This window comes from Xenopus tropicalis, chromosome 9 (assembly GCF_000004195.4).
Source record: "Xenopus tropicalis strain Nigerian chromosome 9, UCB_Xtro_10.0, whole genome shotgun sequence".
NCBI lineage: Eukaryota > Metazoa > Chordata > Amphibia > Anura > Pipidae > Xenopus > Xenopus tropicalis.
Genome location: NC_030685.2, coordinates 7,732,814 through 7,749,013, shown reverse-complemented (window position 1 = coordinate 7,749,013; position 16,200 = coordinate 7,732,814). Strand labels below are relative to the sequence as shown.

General features: G+C 46.6%; 1 protein-coding gene across 1 annotated transcript; it reads right to left on the bottom strand.

Moving 5' to 3' along the window:
- Nucleotides 1–2,735: 2,735 nt before the first annotated feature.
- Nucleotides 2,736–14,834, bottom strand: prss36 (serine protease 36). The gene is made up of 9 exons (NM_001005710.1): nucleotides 14,740–14,834; nucleotides 9,071–9,278; nucleotides 8,213–8,484; nucleotides 7,886–8,055; nucleotides 7,143–7,536; nucleotides 6,517–6,724; nucleotides 4,975–5,246; nucleotides 4,478–4,647; nucleotides 2,736–3,342 (listed from the first exon to the last, which is right to left on the bottom strand). Exons 1-9 carry the CDS (start codon nucleotides 14,771–14,773, stop codon nucleotides 2,911–2,913), a joined length of 2,160 nt encoding a protein of 719 aa, NP_001005710.1. The 5' UTR covers nucleotides 14,774–14,834; the 3' UTR covers nucleotides 2,736–2,910.
- Between the last annotated feature and the right edge of the window lie 1,366 nt (nucleotides 14,835–16,200).

Sequence of the window (16,200 nt, the reverse complement as noted above, 5' to 3'; positions counted from 1 at the left end):
CTATAGTAGCAGTGGGGGGATAATAGCCTCTGGGAAGGGACTGGGGCTGTGGGATAGCAGATATAGTAGGGAGAGATGGTGCCTATAGTAGCAGTGGGATAATAGCCTCTGGGAAGGGACTGGGGCTGTGGGATAGCAGGTACAGTAGGGAGAGATGGTGCCTATAGTAGCAGTGGGATAATAGCCTCTGGGAAGGGACTGGGGCTGTGGGATAGCAGGTATAGTAGGGAGAGATGGTGCCTATAGTAGCAGTGGGGGGATAATAGCCTCTGGGAAGGGACTGGGGCTGTGGGATAGCAGGTATAGTAGGGAGAGATGGTGCCTATAGTAGCAGTGGGGGGATAATAGCCTCTGGGAAGGGACTGGTGCTGTGGGATAGCAGGTATAGTAGGGAGAGATGGTGCCTATAGTAGCAGTGGGGGGATAATAGCCTCTGGGAAGGGACTGGGGCTGTGGGATAGCAGGTATAGTAGGGAGAGATGGTGCCTATAGTAGCAGTGGGGGATAATAGCCTCTGGGAAGGAACTGGGGCTGTGGGATAGCAGCTATAGTAGGGAGAGATGGTGCCTATAGTAGCAGTGGGGGATAATAGCCTCTGGGAAGGGACTGGGGCTGTGGGATAGCAGGTATAGTAGGGAGAGATGGTGCCTATAGTAGCAGTGGGGGGATAATAGCCTCCGGGAAGGGACTGGGGCTGTGGGATAGCAGCTATAGTAGGGAGAGATGGTGCCTATAGTAGCAGTGGGGGGGATAATAGCCTCTGGGAAGGGACTGGGGCTGTGGGATAGCAGCTATAGTAGGGAGAGATGGTGCCTATAGTAGCAGTGGGGGGATAATAGCCTCTGGGAAGGGACTGGGGCTGTGGGATAGCAGCTATAGTAGGGAGAGATGGTGCCTATAGTAGCAGTGGGGGGATAATAGCCTCTGGGAAGGGACTGGGGCTGTGGGATAGCAGGTATAGTAGGGAGAGATGGTGCCTATAGTAGCAGTGGGGGGATAATAGCCTCTGGGAAGGGACTGGGGCTGTGGGATAGCAGGTATAGTAGGGAGAGATGGTGCCTATAGTAGCAGTGGGGGGATAATAGCCTCTGGGAAGGGACTGGGGCTGTGGGATAGCAGGTATAGTAGGGAGAGATGGTGCCTATAGTAGCAGTGGGGGGATAATAGCCTCTGGGAAGGGACTGGGGCTGTGGGATAGCAGGTATAGTAGGGAGAGATGGTGCCTATAGTAGCAGTGGGGGGGATAATAGCCTCTGGGAAGGGACTGGGGCTGTGGGATAGCAGGTATAGTAGGGAGAGATGGTGCCTATAGTAGCAGAGGGGGGATAATAGCCTCTGGGAAGGGACTGGGGCTGTGTTATAGCAGGTATAGTAGGGAAAGATGGTGCCTATAGTAGCAGTGGGGGGATAATAGCCTCTGGGAAGGGACTGGGGCTGTGGGATAGCAGGTATAGTAGGGAGAGATGGTGCCTATAGTAGCAGTGGGGGGATAATAGCCTCTGGGAAGGGACTGGGGCTGTGGGATAGCAGGTATAGTAGGGAGAGATGGTGCTTATAGTAGCAGTGGGGGGATAATAGCCTCTGGGAGGGGACTGGGGCTGTGGGATAGCAGGTATAGTAGGGAGAGATGGTGCCTATAGTAGCAGTGGGGGATAATAGCCTCTGGGAAGGAACTGGGGCTGTGGGATAGCAGGTATAGTAGGGAGAGTTGGTGCCTATAGTAGCAGTGGGGGGATAATAGCCTCTGGGAAGGGACTGGGGCTGTGGGATAGCAGGTATAGTAGGGAGAGATGGTGCCTATAGTAGCAGTGGGGGATAATAGCCTCTGGGAAGGGACTGGGGCTGTGGGATAGCAGGTATAGTAGGGAGAGATGGTGCCTATAGTAGCAGTGGGGGGATAATAGCCTCTGGGAAGGGACTGGGGCTGTGGGATAGCAGGTATAGTAGGGAGAGATGGTGCCTATAGTAGCAGTGGGGGGATAATAGCCTCTGGGAAGGGACTGGGGCTGTGGGATAGCAGGTATAGTAGGGAGAGATGGTGCCTATAGTAGCAGTGGGGGGATAATAGCCTCTGGGAAGGGACTGGGGCTGTGGGATAGCAGGTATAGTAGGGAGAGATGGTGTCTATAGTAGCAGTGGGGGGATAATAGCCTCTGGGAAGGGACTGTGGCTGTGGGATAGCAGGTATAGTAGGGAGAGATGGTGCCTATAGTAGCAGTGGGGGGATAATAGCCTCTGGGAAGGGACTGGGGCTGTGGGATAGCAGGTATAGTAGGGAGAGATGGTGCCTATAGTAGCAGTGGGATAATAGCCTCTGGGAAGGGACTGGGGCTGTGGGATAGCAGGTATAGTAGGGAGAGATGGTGCCTATAGTAGCAGTGGGGGGATAATAGCCTCTGGGAAGGGACTGGGGCTGTGGGATAACAGGTATAGTAGGGAGAGATGGTGCCTATAGTAGCAGTTGGGGGATAATAGCCTCTGGGAAGGGACTGGGGCTGTGGGATAGCAGGTATAGTAGGGAGAGATGGTGCCTATAGTAGCAGTGGGGGGATAATAGCCTCTGGGAAGGGACTGCGGCTGTGGGATAGCAGGTATAGTAGGGAGCGATGGTGCCTATATAGATATATTAGGATATGGTACTATAGATACATTCAGATTCAGATCAATGACTATCAATGACATAGTTTTTCTATGTTTAAAGAAATTCAGTGTAAGAATAACTCTTGCTGTGGAGATCAAGGTAAATAAATCAGTTTATTAAATTACACAGAAAGCACAATCATGTCTATAAGACTGGATACAAATATGTGCTCCAGAAAACAGCGGAGGTGCCGCCATCTTGGATCTAGACTTGAGATATTCTTTATGTTCCAGGTAGGAGTGGCTACGACGATAAGAAATCCCAAACTTTCATTGGCCCTCAGCCACCACAATGAGCCAGATTAATAAAAAGGAACAGGCACCAATCAGGTGGACTGATTTATTTAAGGAAGATGGGGAGGACCTATTGTACCCCTGTGTGGTGGTGGTGGTGCCAGTGGTGGTGGTGGTGGTGCCAGTGGTGGTGGTGGTGGATGTGGTGGTGCCAGTGGTGGTGGTGCCAGTGGTGGTGGTGGTGGATGTGGTGGTGCCAGTGGTGGTTGTTGTGGGTAGACTATTGGTTGTGCCAATACTATCTACATTAACTGTATTTTCTTCTGCAATGACCCATGAGTAGTAAGCAGGTACCAGGGTATAAACACCGGGTCGTTTGGCTATGGCACATCCTTCTCCCCAACTCACAATGCCAATCTGATACCAAATGCCCTGTAATTTACAGACGAGGGGTCCTCCGGAGTCTCCCTGCAAAAATAAAGGTTTTTAAGATGGTACATTCCTGGCCCTGATAAGTTTTAGACCTCTGCTCTGCAGGATGGGCAATTCCATCTGATTATAAGGCAAGTGAAGGCTACAAGGTAGACATCCAGTTGGAAGGGCCTTGAGATGTTCCTCAAACAATACAGCATCATGTGACGCAAAACTGACAGTTATGGGGAAACCCATTATCCAGAAAGTTCTGAATTACAGGGAGGCCATCTCCCATAGACTTTCTTTTAATAAAATAAGGGAAAACAATCCTATAGGGTTTATTTTATGTTTAGGTGATTTTTTTTTTTTTAGTAGGCAAACCCCAATGCAAACCCCAATGAGAGGTTATTTGTTCATATTCCCACAACTAAAGCCAATAATGCTCTGTACATTGGACATGGGGGACAATGTGACAATTTATTCCCAGAGGGACTGTTTTATATAACAAAGTGACTGAAACTTTAGCCATAACTTGTGTTCTCTATATAATAACCGGTCAGTGCAGGAATCTCAATTGACTTTGATTTGTATACAATAAGTTGTGTATTTTGTTATGTTTGTCCCCATATGTGGGAGGGGTATAGGGTATATAAGTGATAGAATTAACCTATTTTTATGGTTTAAAATAATTGTGCTGAATTCAGTGTCTCTAGGTTCTATCAATGTTTCTATCCTTTGTAACAAGGTGGAAAGAAAAGTCACACAATAAGGATTCAGCCAAAGTCTCTCCCCAAGTTTAAAGTGCCAGAGTAGGACTTGAGTTTTTTAGGGAGTAGTCAGACAGGACTGTGATTGGTTGGCTAGTATGCATGTTTAATAGTGACCAGACCAAGCAGGCAGGGGAAAGAAGAATATTGTGAGTCGATCCCTAAGCTCAGGTCACTGACATCAGCCAAGAGCAAACTGAGCATGTGCAGTAGTTGGGCAAAAGATGGAGAGCTACTGTGGGCACCTTCAGGGGCATGGGGCTTTATTTCTATAGAGCTTTGGTGGCTTTGGACTGGTACAAGGGCCCAAAACAATCTATAAAATAATCTTTAATTATGTTTTTTGTCAGAATCATGGCTGGGTTTACAACCCCTTTAAGATTGTTGATGTGAAATATTGGAGCAGAAGACATCAGACCTACCTTACAGGAGTCTTTTCCCCCAGCAGAATATCCAGAACAAATCTGGTCTGACGGAATTATCTCACTACTGGCACTGACCGGGGAGTCAATGTGGTACATTTGGTCACATCTTGTCCTGTTAATGAGTGGGGTCATCACTTCTTGTAGGGTCTTAGGATATGGTAGATTCACTGAAGAGAAACGAGAAATCTAAGCATGAAGCACAGTTTCCCAGCACTGAACAAGTCTGTCCCTTTATCCCCATGTCTGATTCCTGTGCCATATAATGACGGGAAAATGCCATCATTATCTCTATATGTAAGGTACCAGCAAGGGGCCTGACACAGTGCTGGGAATCAGCATTCTCATTGGTCACTTCTCTTGCATCTATAATTAAGTTTTAGATCAGTAGAATTCTCATTGGTGAATTGTCCTGCATTTGAATGACACTGGGGAAAGAAGATAATTTAAACAAAACTTTGTCACAAAATAGGTCACTTATTGGCTTAGACACTCACCATATAAGGAAATTGTTCCCCATCCAGTTACCCAGCATTCCATGCCGTCAGTAAAGCTGTTAGATGTTGAAGGCAGGCAGACAGGTAGGATGTACTTGGTGTAGGTGATGGGGCTCGTTAGTCTGATTAAGGCAATGTCGCCAAATAGAGTTGAACTGTCAAACTGGGAGTTCACAATAATTCTATCCACCGTGTATGTGATCTCATTGGGGCTTGTCTGAGCCAACCGGTAGGTGCCCAGCCGAACCTCATAGTCTGATGGGAACTGGGAACTGTAGAAAGAAAACATTCAGCATGGATCATTCAATGAAGCACTATCCTGTCCAAGGAAACCAAATAATGTAATTTATGTTATTCCACAAGGTGCCACATTGTCCTGTTTCATTGACGTAGAAGAAAAGAAGAACATTTATTCTTGAGGGGTCACTAAACCCTGCTGCACAGCGCGGCTCAACCAAACGTTACTCAGCTGTTGCTGGACTACAAATCCCAGAATAATGTAACATATAATGAAGGGTGAGGCATGCTGGGAGCTGTAGTCCAGCAACATCAGGGCTGTATTCTTAAAGCAATATTGCACAATAAAACTTTCCCAGCTCTCTAGGACCCGCATTGGCAGCATTGAAATGCAAAAGAATCCTCCAATGAGAATCCCAGCTGATCTGTATAAATCCGGCTCCCTGTTCTCTGTTCCTGCAATTGGAGTTGGGAGCATTAAGCACAGTTTCCCAGCACTGAACAAGTCTGTCCCTTTATCCCCATGTCTGATTCCTGTGCCATATAATGACGGGAAAATGCCATCATTATCTCTATATGTAAGGTACCAGCAAGGGGCCTGACACAGTGCTGGGAATCAGCATTCTCATTGGTCACTTCTCTTGCATTTATAATTAAGTTTTGGGTCAGTAGAATTCTCATTGGGGAATTGGTTTCCATGTGTAATTACGTTTTTCATCAACTTCTATAGAGAACTAGGGGTGCAGTGGGACAGCTTTACGGTTGGGTTTAGTGTCCCTACATATAAAAGATGATGCTCAAAGCCCTTTTCCAGCGAATGATTAGTGCAACACCCCAAAAGGACTGCCTAACCCACAATGCTGAGACAGTTTGCAATTGGTCTTCATTTTCTGTTATTTGTAGTTTTTTAGTTATTTCCGTTTTTTGTCCAGCAGCTCTTCTGTTTGGAGTTTTAGCAGCTATATGGTTGCTAGGGTCCAAATTACCTTAGCAACCAGGGAGTGGTTTGAATGCGAGACTGTTATAGGAATAGGAGAGGGGCTGAATACAAAAATAATTTATGAGAATTAACAATAAAACTGTTGCCTCGCGTAACAAGAGATTTCTGGCTGCCGGGGTCAGTGACCCCCAATTTAAAGCTGGATATAGGTAGAAGAAGACAGCAGATAATTGAAAAACTATAACAAACAAATTATAAAGACCAACGGAAAAGTTGCATAGAATGAGCCATTTTATAAGCTACTAAAAGTTAACTTAAAGGTGAACCCTCCCTTTAAAATTCCATTGAGAAAAAGGGACACTTACTTTTCAAAGCAGTGGGCGGCAGTCAGAATCCACTGAGTGCCAATCACGGACCCCCCGCAGATGTGGGACCCTCTATAGCGCAGACTGACCTGCCAGGGCCACGCCCCCTCTCTGGCATCAGTACCGCCCACTATTCTACTTGAGACCAATGGGGAACCACAAGCCGGAGGCGCAGGAGTTGTACTTAGAATTGTGGGGGAGACAAAGGCTGGGGGAGAGAAACGTCGGGGTTACAGAGTTTAGCAGCAAAAATATCATCCATAGGCCCAACAGAACCTGCTGTCTAACCACTTAGTCTGATATATATTTATATAAACCCTGCGGCACAGCGCGGCTCAACCAAACGTTACTCAGCTGTTGCTGGACTACAGATCCCAGAATAATGTAACATATAATGAAGGGTGAGGCATGCTGGGAGCTGTAGTCCAGCAACATCAGGGCTGTATTCTTAAAGCAATATTGCACAATAAAACTTTTTTTTTATCTTATGTTTCTGGTAGTAACAGAATGGCTGCAATCATAAGAAGCCCCAGCTGTTACAGTATTTACTAGATGTAGCTTAGTCCTTAGCCATCGCTATGAGCCTGATACAGAGCAGGAAGCACCGGGCAGGAAGGCAGATTTACTTGAGGAAGATGACGCGGGAGATGATGCGGGAGATGATGATGTGGGAGATGATGATGCGGGAGATGATGATGTGGGAGATGATGATGCGGGAGATGATGCGGGAGATGATGCGGGAGATGATGATGCGGGAGATGATGATGCAGAAGATGATGCGGAAGATGCAGTTGTCACGGTTGCCCTCCGTGTGGTGGTTGCTGCTGTTGTGGTGCCCGAATTGTCTACGTTGATTGTATTTTCTGTTGCATTGTATGAGGAGAGCCATGATTGGTAGGCCGGCACCAGGGTATAAACTCCAGGTCGGTTGGCAATGGCACATCCATCTCCCCAACTCACAATGCCGATTTGATACCAGACTCTCTGTATTTTACAGACAAGGGCCCCCCCTGAGTCTCCCTGCAAGACAGAAAGGAGGATTTGTTGTAGTGTTTAGCTACCCTGCTGCACAGCGCGGCTCAACCAAACGTTACTCAGCTGTTGCTGGACTACAAATCCCAGAATAATGTAACATATAATGAAGGGTGAGGCATGCTGGGAGCTGTAGTCCAGCAACATCAGGGTTGTATTCTTAAAGCAATATTGCACAATAAAACCTTTCCCCAAATCTCCACAGCCAGCGACTGCATCTATAATTTTGCTTTTTGGCAAGTTCTATAGCAACACTAGGGAGCGCAGTGGGGCAGCATCATGGCTGGGTTTTCATCCCCTTGATGAGAAATGGTGGAGCAGAAGACATCAGACCTACCTTACAGGAGTCTTTTCCCCCATCGGAATATCCAGAACAGATCTGGTCTGACGGAATTATCTCACTACTGGCACTGACCGGGGAGTCAATGTGGTACATTTGGTCACATCTTGTCCTGTTAATGAGTGGGGTCATCACTTCTTGCAGGGTGCCAGGAAATGGTAGATTCACTGAAGAGATACAAGAAATCTCATTTTCAGAGAGTTTACAGTTCAGAACTGATATAATAAATCAAGGACTACTTATTGCCAATGACCAACAATGACACTGGGGGAAGAAAGTGGTTGGTTATAAAATGGGAGGTCACTTGATGGCTTAGACACTCACCATTAAAGGCAGTTTTGCCCCATCCAGTTACCCAGCATTCCATTCCGTCAGTAAAGCTGTTAGATGCTGAAGGCAGGCAGACAGGTAGGATGTACGCGGTGTAATCGATGGGGCTCGTTAGTCTGATTAAGGCAATATCTCCAAAATAAGTTAATTCATCGTACTGGGGGTGCATGATAATTCTATCCACCTTGGCTGTGATCTCATTGGGACTTGTCTCAGCCAACCGGTAGGCGCCCAGCCGAACTTCATAGTCTGATGGGGACTGGGAACTGTAAAATAAAACATTCAGCATGGATCATTCAACGAAGCACTATCCAGTCCCAGGAAGCCAACCACATGCTACATGATGAGGCACAAAGCCATTTTCCATGCATTGATCGTTGTTGTCTCCACCCACTTTTTCTAATGGGCGGAAACAGATTGGCTGTTGGTGGCTCCACCCACTGATTGGCTGATTGGCTTTTGGGCATCCAACAAATACAATATTTTCATTCAGGCTGACCCCATGACTATGTGATTCAGGTTTGGGAAGTGCAGCCTCAAAGCTGTAAGATTGGCAGCAGTTTCAATTTCCCCATTAAAGTCAATGGGTGACATCTGATTGGCTGTTGTTGGCTCCTCCCACATTGGGGTCACCCAACAAATGTCGCATGGGGGGGGGGGCGGGATCGCTTGGAAAATCACTAGCAACCTGCTCCGCTATAGGGCGAAGAAGTGTGGAGAGTTTGGGTGTTGTACCCCTAAAACTGTAGGAGGAGTAGCGTTTAGAAAATGGGGGCGCTAAGAATAAGAAGTGGAAGAATAAGGTTTTTCAACCCAACATAATAATATGAGAAATAATAATACATTTCTTACTTTCCAAAGCAGTGGGCGGCAGTCAGAATCCACTGAGTGCCAATCACGGACCCCCCGCAGATGTGGGACCCTCTGTAGCGCAGACTGACCTGCCAGGGCCACGCCCCCTCTCTGGCATCAGTCCCGCCCACTATCCTACTTGAGACCAATGGGGAACCACAAGACGGAGGCGCAGGAGTTGTACTTACAATTGTGGGGGAGACAAAGGCTGGGGGAGAGAAACGTCGGGGTTACAGAGTTTAGCAGCAAAAATATCATCCATAGGCCCAACAGAACCTGCTGTCTAACCACTTAGTCTGATATATATTTATATAAACCCTGCGGCACAGCGCGGCTCAACCAAACGTTACTCAGCTGTTGCTGGACTACAAATCCCAGAATAATGTAACATATAATGAAGGGTGAGGCATGCTGGGAGCTGTAGTCCAGCAACATCAGGGCTGTATTTTTAAAGCAATATTGCACAATAAAACTTTCCCAGCTCTATGAGCACGGCCAGATGGGAAAATATACAAACAGCAAATTCTCTGCTTATAGAGAGAACTCTGATTCGCTGCTAATCCGACCAGTATAACACGGGCTTGTTAGTCACGGTGATTCATTTCTCCAGTAGAGCGGGAAGCAATGGGGCAGATTTCCTCTTCTCTCCCCAGGTCGTTGCAGGTGAATGTGGTTGGAAAGTGGGTTCTGATCAGAAGATTATTTCCTTGTTTGTAAACAATGGGGCTGACATCATCGGTGACATCTTCAAAAGTTGCCTCAGGGTGCAGCAACTGCCCACTCCCAGTGTCACCCTAAAGGTGGTTGTACACTGTAAGATCTGCTTGTTTGGTGAGACCTTCTCCAGCCTAAGGTGGGCGATATCGGGCTAATTCGATCGTTTTGGCCCTAGGGCAGAGGCGCTTCTGGTCTGATGACCCCATTGATGAGCCGATGCGGCCCCTGATCTACCAGAAATTCAAACCTGCCCGATTGAGATCTGGATAATTTTTAGGCCAGATATTGGTCAGATAGGCCTGTCGGGGGTGCCCATACATGGGTGGACGGGGCACCTTTAGTGATAAAACACACAGAGCTACTTAGTAGCAGCTACTTTTCATGGCTACTAAACTCCAGAAAATACCCTGCCATAGGCAATACTGAGAATTGCCTCTGCTATAACACATTAAAGGACAACTAAAGCCTAAAAATGAATATGGCTAGAAATGATTATCTATGTGTTTTGGGCCCTTGCATCAGCCCAATATCCCCAAAGCTCTATAGAAATAAAGATTCATGCCCCTGAAGATGTCCACAGTAGCTCTCCATCTTTTGCCTTGCCCAACTACTGCACATGCTCAGTCTGCTCTTGGCTGATGTCACTGACCTGAGCTTAGGGATCGACTCACAATATTCTTCTTTCCCTGCCTGCTTGGTCTGGTCACTATTAAACATGCATACTAGCCAACCAATCACAGTCCTGTCTGGCCGCTCTCTTAAAAACTAAAGGCCCTTTGAGCTTGGGGCGAGACTTTAGCTGAATCCTTAGTGTGGCTTTTCTTTCCACCTTGTAATGATTCCAAATACTGAGCTGTGTAACAAATATAAGTTACAAAGGTTGGAAACAGAGGCAGAAGCTGTGACAAAAGTTTCAGTCACTTTGCTATTACCCAACAGCCCCTCTGGGAATAAACTTTCCCATTGGAAAGGTTTGTCTGTATGTAATACAGTGACTGTATATGCACCTTACACTCCCCCCCATGGCTAAGGTACAGAATATTACTGGCTTTAGCACTGGGGCTTGCTTGCTTTTGTTTTCCTTTATTCTAATTTTTTTGTTTTTGTATACAACCACACAACAGACCAATAACTTCCCTCAAAGTGTTTATGAAGCAGTTGCATGGGGGTTTGTGTGCATTACACACGGGGAGAGGCCAAACTGTGCCAGTAGGTGTATAGGCAGAACAACATGATATGTACAGGGGAACCTCTGCACAAACACTATGTTCCTTCCCAGGATGCAAAGTGACTGACACTGAGCTCAGAGTTTGGGCTCTCACTATTATAAACAGGCTGTGTATGGAACCCCCAGGCTGCTCAGCAACCCTTTGCTTTGGTCAGTGTAATGCAAGTGTTAGAGAGAGTCATTTGTAGAAGGATAGAATTCAGAATGTGTTTTGATTAGAAAAAGCCACAATTATCTTCTGAGCTGATATTTTGGGGGGTGGGGATATGGGAATATTTGGGAGTCTGTTGTAAACAAGTTATGTCTAAATACTGAGCTAAAGCTTGTTTTTATTGATATCCTGTAATAAAATGTGTATAATAGGGCAGCGCTAGTTTATATGTACCTGTACCCATGATGCACCTGTGTCTCTGTGCCAATGGGATCATTTGTAGGTTCCACCTAGTTCTCTATGGAGGTTGAAGGAAAAAATATATACACAAGAGCATTGACCAATGAGAATGCTGATTAGATTCCCAGCACTATATCAGCCATTTTGATATTATCTTACATATAGAGATAATGATGTCATTTTCCCGTCATTATATGGCACAGGAATCAGACATGGGGATAAAGGGACAGACTTGTTCAGTGCTGGGAAACTGTGCTTAATGCTCCCAACTCCAATTGCAGGAACAGAGAACAGGGAGCCAGATTTATACAGATCAGCTGGGATTCTCATTGGAGGATTCTTTTGCATATTAATGCAGCCACTGGCTTTGTGCTGTTGTTTTGATAATTTACTACGTTCCCTAAGCTTAGCCTCCCAGAGCAAACTGAGCATGTGCAGGAGCCAGATCTTACAGAAGATGGTATAACAAAGTAACAAGATGGCAGCCCCCTGTGGACAACTTTGAAAGCATAAATCATTACTTTAATTAGGCTTCTCAACCTCTGGGCTTGTGCAGTAAGTTCAGAATGTTTATATCTATGGTCAGTATACAAAATACAGCATTTCTAATGATTTTCTATTTTAGGGTTTAGTTCTCCTTTAAGGGCTGTGACACACGGGGAGATAAGTTGCGCCGTGACAAATACCACTGGCTAGAATGTGGGAGGGCATACGCCACGATTTGCCGAAGTTCCCTCTCAAGGCAACTTCGGCACCGCATATGCCCTCCCACCAGCAATTTACATTCTAGCCGGTGGGATGGCATTGCGGGGAGATTAGTCGCCCACGACAACGGAGATTTGTTACGGCGCAACTAATCTCCCCGTGTGTCACGCCCTTAAGTGTGAAGACACACAGAGCTTCTAGTAGCAGCTACTTGTTGTGGCTACTAAAATAGACAATGCTGATCATTTACTGATAATTGTCTCTACAGAGTATTGTCTATGGCAGGGTATTTTCTGAAGTTTACTGCTGAAGGTAGCTGCTACAAGTAGCTTAGTGTGTCTTCACCCTTAGGGCTCTGGTACACGGGGAGATTAGTCGCCCGCGGCAAAACTCCCTGCTCGCGGGCGACTAATCTCCCCGAGTTGCCTTCCCTCTGCCATCCCACCGGCGAACATGTAAGTCGCCGGCGGGATGGCAGACGCGGCAGCGCAATTTCGCGCAAATCGCCGAAAAAGACTCGCGAGGCTTTTTCGGCGATTTCCCGAAATTGCGCTGCCGCGTCTGCCATCCCGCCGGCGACTTACATGTTCGCCGGTGGGATGGCAGAGGGAAGGCAACTCGGGGAGATTAGTCGCCCGCGAGCAGGGAGTTTTGCCGCGGGCGACTAATCTCCCCGTGTACCAGAGCCCTTAGGTGGCCATAGGGCAGATTTCAGCTGCAGTATTTCAGTATTGTCTATTTTTGTAGCCATGACTAGTAGCCCTAAGGGCAAAGACACACGGAGCTACTAGTAGCAGCTACTTGTCGTGGCTACTAATATAGACAATGCTGATCATTTACTGATAACTGTCCCTACGTGTGTTTAGCAGAGGCAATTCTCAGTTTTGTCTATGGCAGGGGATTTTCTGGTGTTTAGTAGCCGTGACAAGTACAGTAGCTGCTACTAGTAGCCCTAAGGGTGAAGACACACGGAGCTACTAGTAGCAGCTACTTGTCACGGCTACTAAAACAGACAATGCTGATCATTTACTGATAACTGTCTCTACGTGTGTTTAGCAGAGGCAATTCTCAGTATTGTCTATGGCAGGAGATTTTCTGATGTTTAGTAGCCGTGACAAGTAGCTGCTACTAGTAGCCCAGTGTGTCTTCACCCTTAGATTTATCTGCTTTTCCACGTATTTTCACCAGCATTTCACACCTAAACAATGGGGGCTAAAGGGTACTGAGACCCATTCTCTCTGAATAGGGACTCACCAACATATCTTTTATAGACTTGTAAATTCTCAAGCTGGGTTAGTAAATCATGTTTGTTGCACTTTGCTCACTGCCGTTCTTGTTTAAAGGGGAAGTAAACCCAGCCATGATGCTGTCCCACTGCCCCCCCACCCTGTTTTGCTATAAAAGTTGACGAAAAACCTAATTACACCTCAACCTGGATACCCCGGGGCAGAAGTGCTCCATACATGGGCAGTGAGTGGCAGGTTCTTCCCAGGCATAGTAACTGTTCTTCCTGGTCTTGTTGGGGGCTGTCTATTGCCTGTCTAACTAATAAGAACCAATTTATTCCTATTCAAACCATTGTAGAGAGTAATATTCTGAGACAATTTGCAATTGGTCTTCGTTTTTTATTATTTGCAGTATTTTAGCTATTTCAATTTTTGTTCAGCAGCTTTTCTGTTTGGAGTTTTAGCAGGTTGCTAGGGTCCAAATGACCTTAGCAACCGGGCATTGCTTTGAATGAGAGACTGGTATATGAATAGGAGCGGAGCAGAAAAGAGAAATAAGTGATGAAAAGTAACAATAACAATAATACTGGAGTCTCACAGAGCAATAGGGTTTGGCTGCCGGGGTCAGCGACCCCCCAAGTCGGAAAGATGTATAAAATGAAAGAAAATAATGTAAAATCTATAAGAAATAAATAATGAAGGCCAATTAAAAATATGATGATATAAATCTTGGCACAAAATCGCATTGATAGGAATAAAAATGGAAAAAGTCACGATCAAATCTGCCCCGCGGACCGAGATACTGCACTTGGTGTATTCAGGTGGAATAACACGATCAGCTGGTTTAACCGGTTACACTTAAACTGGTTTGAGTTATTTCCAGTCTTATTGATAATTCTTGCAGGAACAGAGAACAGGGAGCCAGATTTATACAGATCAGCTGGGATTCTCATTGGAGGATTCTTTTGCATTTCAATGCTGCCAATGCGGGCCCTAGAGAGCTGGGAAAGTTTTATTGTGCAATATTGCTTTAAGAATACAACCCTGATGTTGCTGGACTACAGCTCCCAGCATGCCTCACCCTTCATTATATGTTACATTATTCTGGGATTTGTAAAGTTTGGTTGAGAAGTGCATTTCAGCAGAGTTTACAACTAGTTTAAGCACAGTTTCCCAGCACTGAACAAGTCTGTCCCTTTATCCCCATGTCTGATTCCTGTGCCATATAATGACGGGAAAATGACATCATTATCTCTGTGCGGGTCCCAAAGATTTCGGGTTGGTCTGACCATCACTAATAGCCGTCGCTACTCAGCGCTGAGTCCGTGTCATCAAAACTGAACTATTGTCCCCAACATGGACCTTTAAACACATAATCCGGGCCCAGTATATTCCTACTTACCCAGCAGGAGCAGAAAGGTCTCAGTGAGCTCCATGTTTGTCACTGTCTTCCTGTGTCACTAATGTCAGTAGGAGAGATGGAGCAACACATGGGCGCTCAGCCTTTATGGATTTAATATCTCACTCACTCCCATATATATCAGGCACCTTGTTGTGTCCTATTGTGTAACAGGTTATATCCAGATATAAACAAATCGTAAAGATGCCAATGACCCTTTCTGTTTTATATAGGAATGGAAATAAAAGAAAACCTGTGCGTGCAAATTGTTCTTCTACTTTGGCTATAAACCTTCCAGTGTGTACAAAGGTATCTGAGCCTTACACTATGGTATGTGTGGCACAGTAGGGTTATTCCACAGCTTTTCAATGACTGGCATCGGAATTGTCATAGTATAGTAGGGAGAGATGGTGCCTATAGTAGCAGTGGGGGGATAATAGCCTCTGGGAAGGGACTGTGGGATAGCAGGTATAGTAGGGAGAGATGGTGCCTATAGTAGCAGTGGGGGGGGGGATAATAGCCTCTGGGAAGGGACTGTGGCTGTGGGATAGCAGGTATAGTAGGGAGAGATGGTGCCTATAGTAGCAGTGGGGGGGGGGATAATAGCCTCTGGGAAGGGACTGTGGCTGTGGGATAGCAGGTATAGTAGGGAGAGATGGTGCCTATAGTAGCAGTGGGGGGATAATAGCCTCTGGGAAGGGACTGGGGCTGTGGGATAGCAGGTATAGTAGGGAGAGATGGTGCCTATAGTAGCAGTGGGGGGATAATAGCCTCTGGGAAGGACTGGGGCTGTGGGATAGCAGGTATAGTAGGGAGAGATGGTGCCTATAGTAGCAGTGGGGGATAATAGCCTCTGGGAAGGGACTGGGGCTGTGGGTTAGCAGGTATAGTAGGGAGAGATGGTGCCTATAGTAGCAGTGGGGTGATAATAGCCTCTGGGAAGGGACTGGGGCTGTGGGATAGCAGGTATAGTAGGGAGAGATGGTGCCTATAGTAGCAGTGGGGGATAATAGCCTCTGGGAAGGGACTGGGGCTGTGGGATAGCAGGTATAGTAGGGAGAGATGGTGCCTATAGTAGCAGTGGGGGATAATAGCCTCTGGGAAGGGACTGGGGCTGTGGGATAGCAGGTATAGTAGGGAGAGATGGTGCCTATAGTAGCAGTGGGGGGATAATAGCCTCTGGGAAGGGACTGGGGCTGTGGGATAGCAGGTATAGTAGGGAGAGATGGTGCCTATAGTAGCAGTGGGGGGATAATAGCCTCTGGGAAGGGACTGGGGCTGTGGGATAGCAGGTATAGTAGGGAGAGATGGTGCCTATAGTAGCAGTGGGGGGATAATAGCCTCTGGGAAGGGACTGGGGCTGTGGGATAGCAGGTATAGTAGGGAGAGATGGTGCCTATAGTAGCAGTGGGGGGATAATAGCCTCTGGGAAGGGACTGGGGCTGTGGGATAGCAGGTATAGTA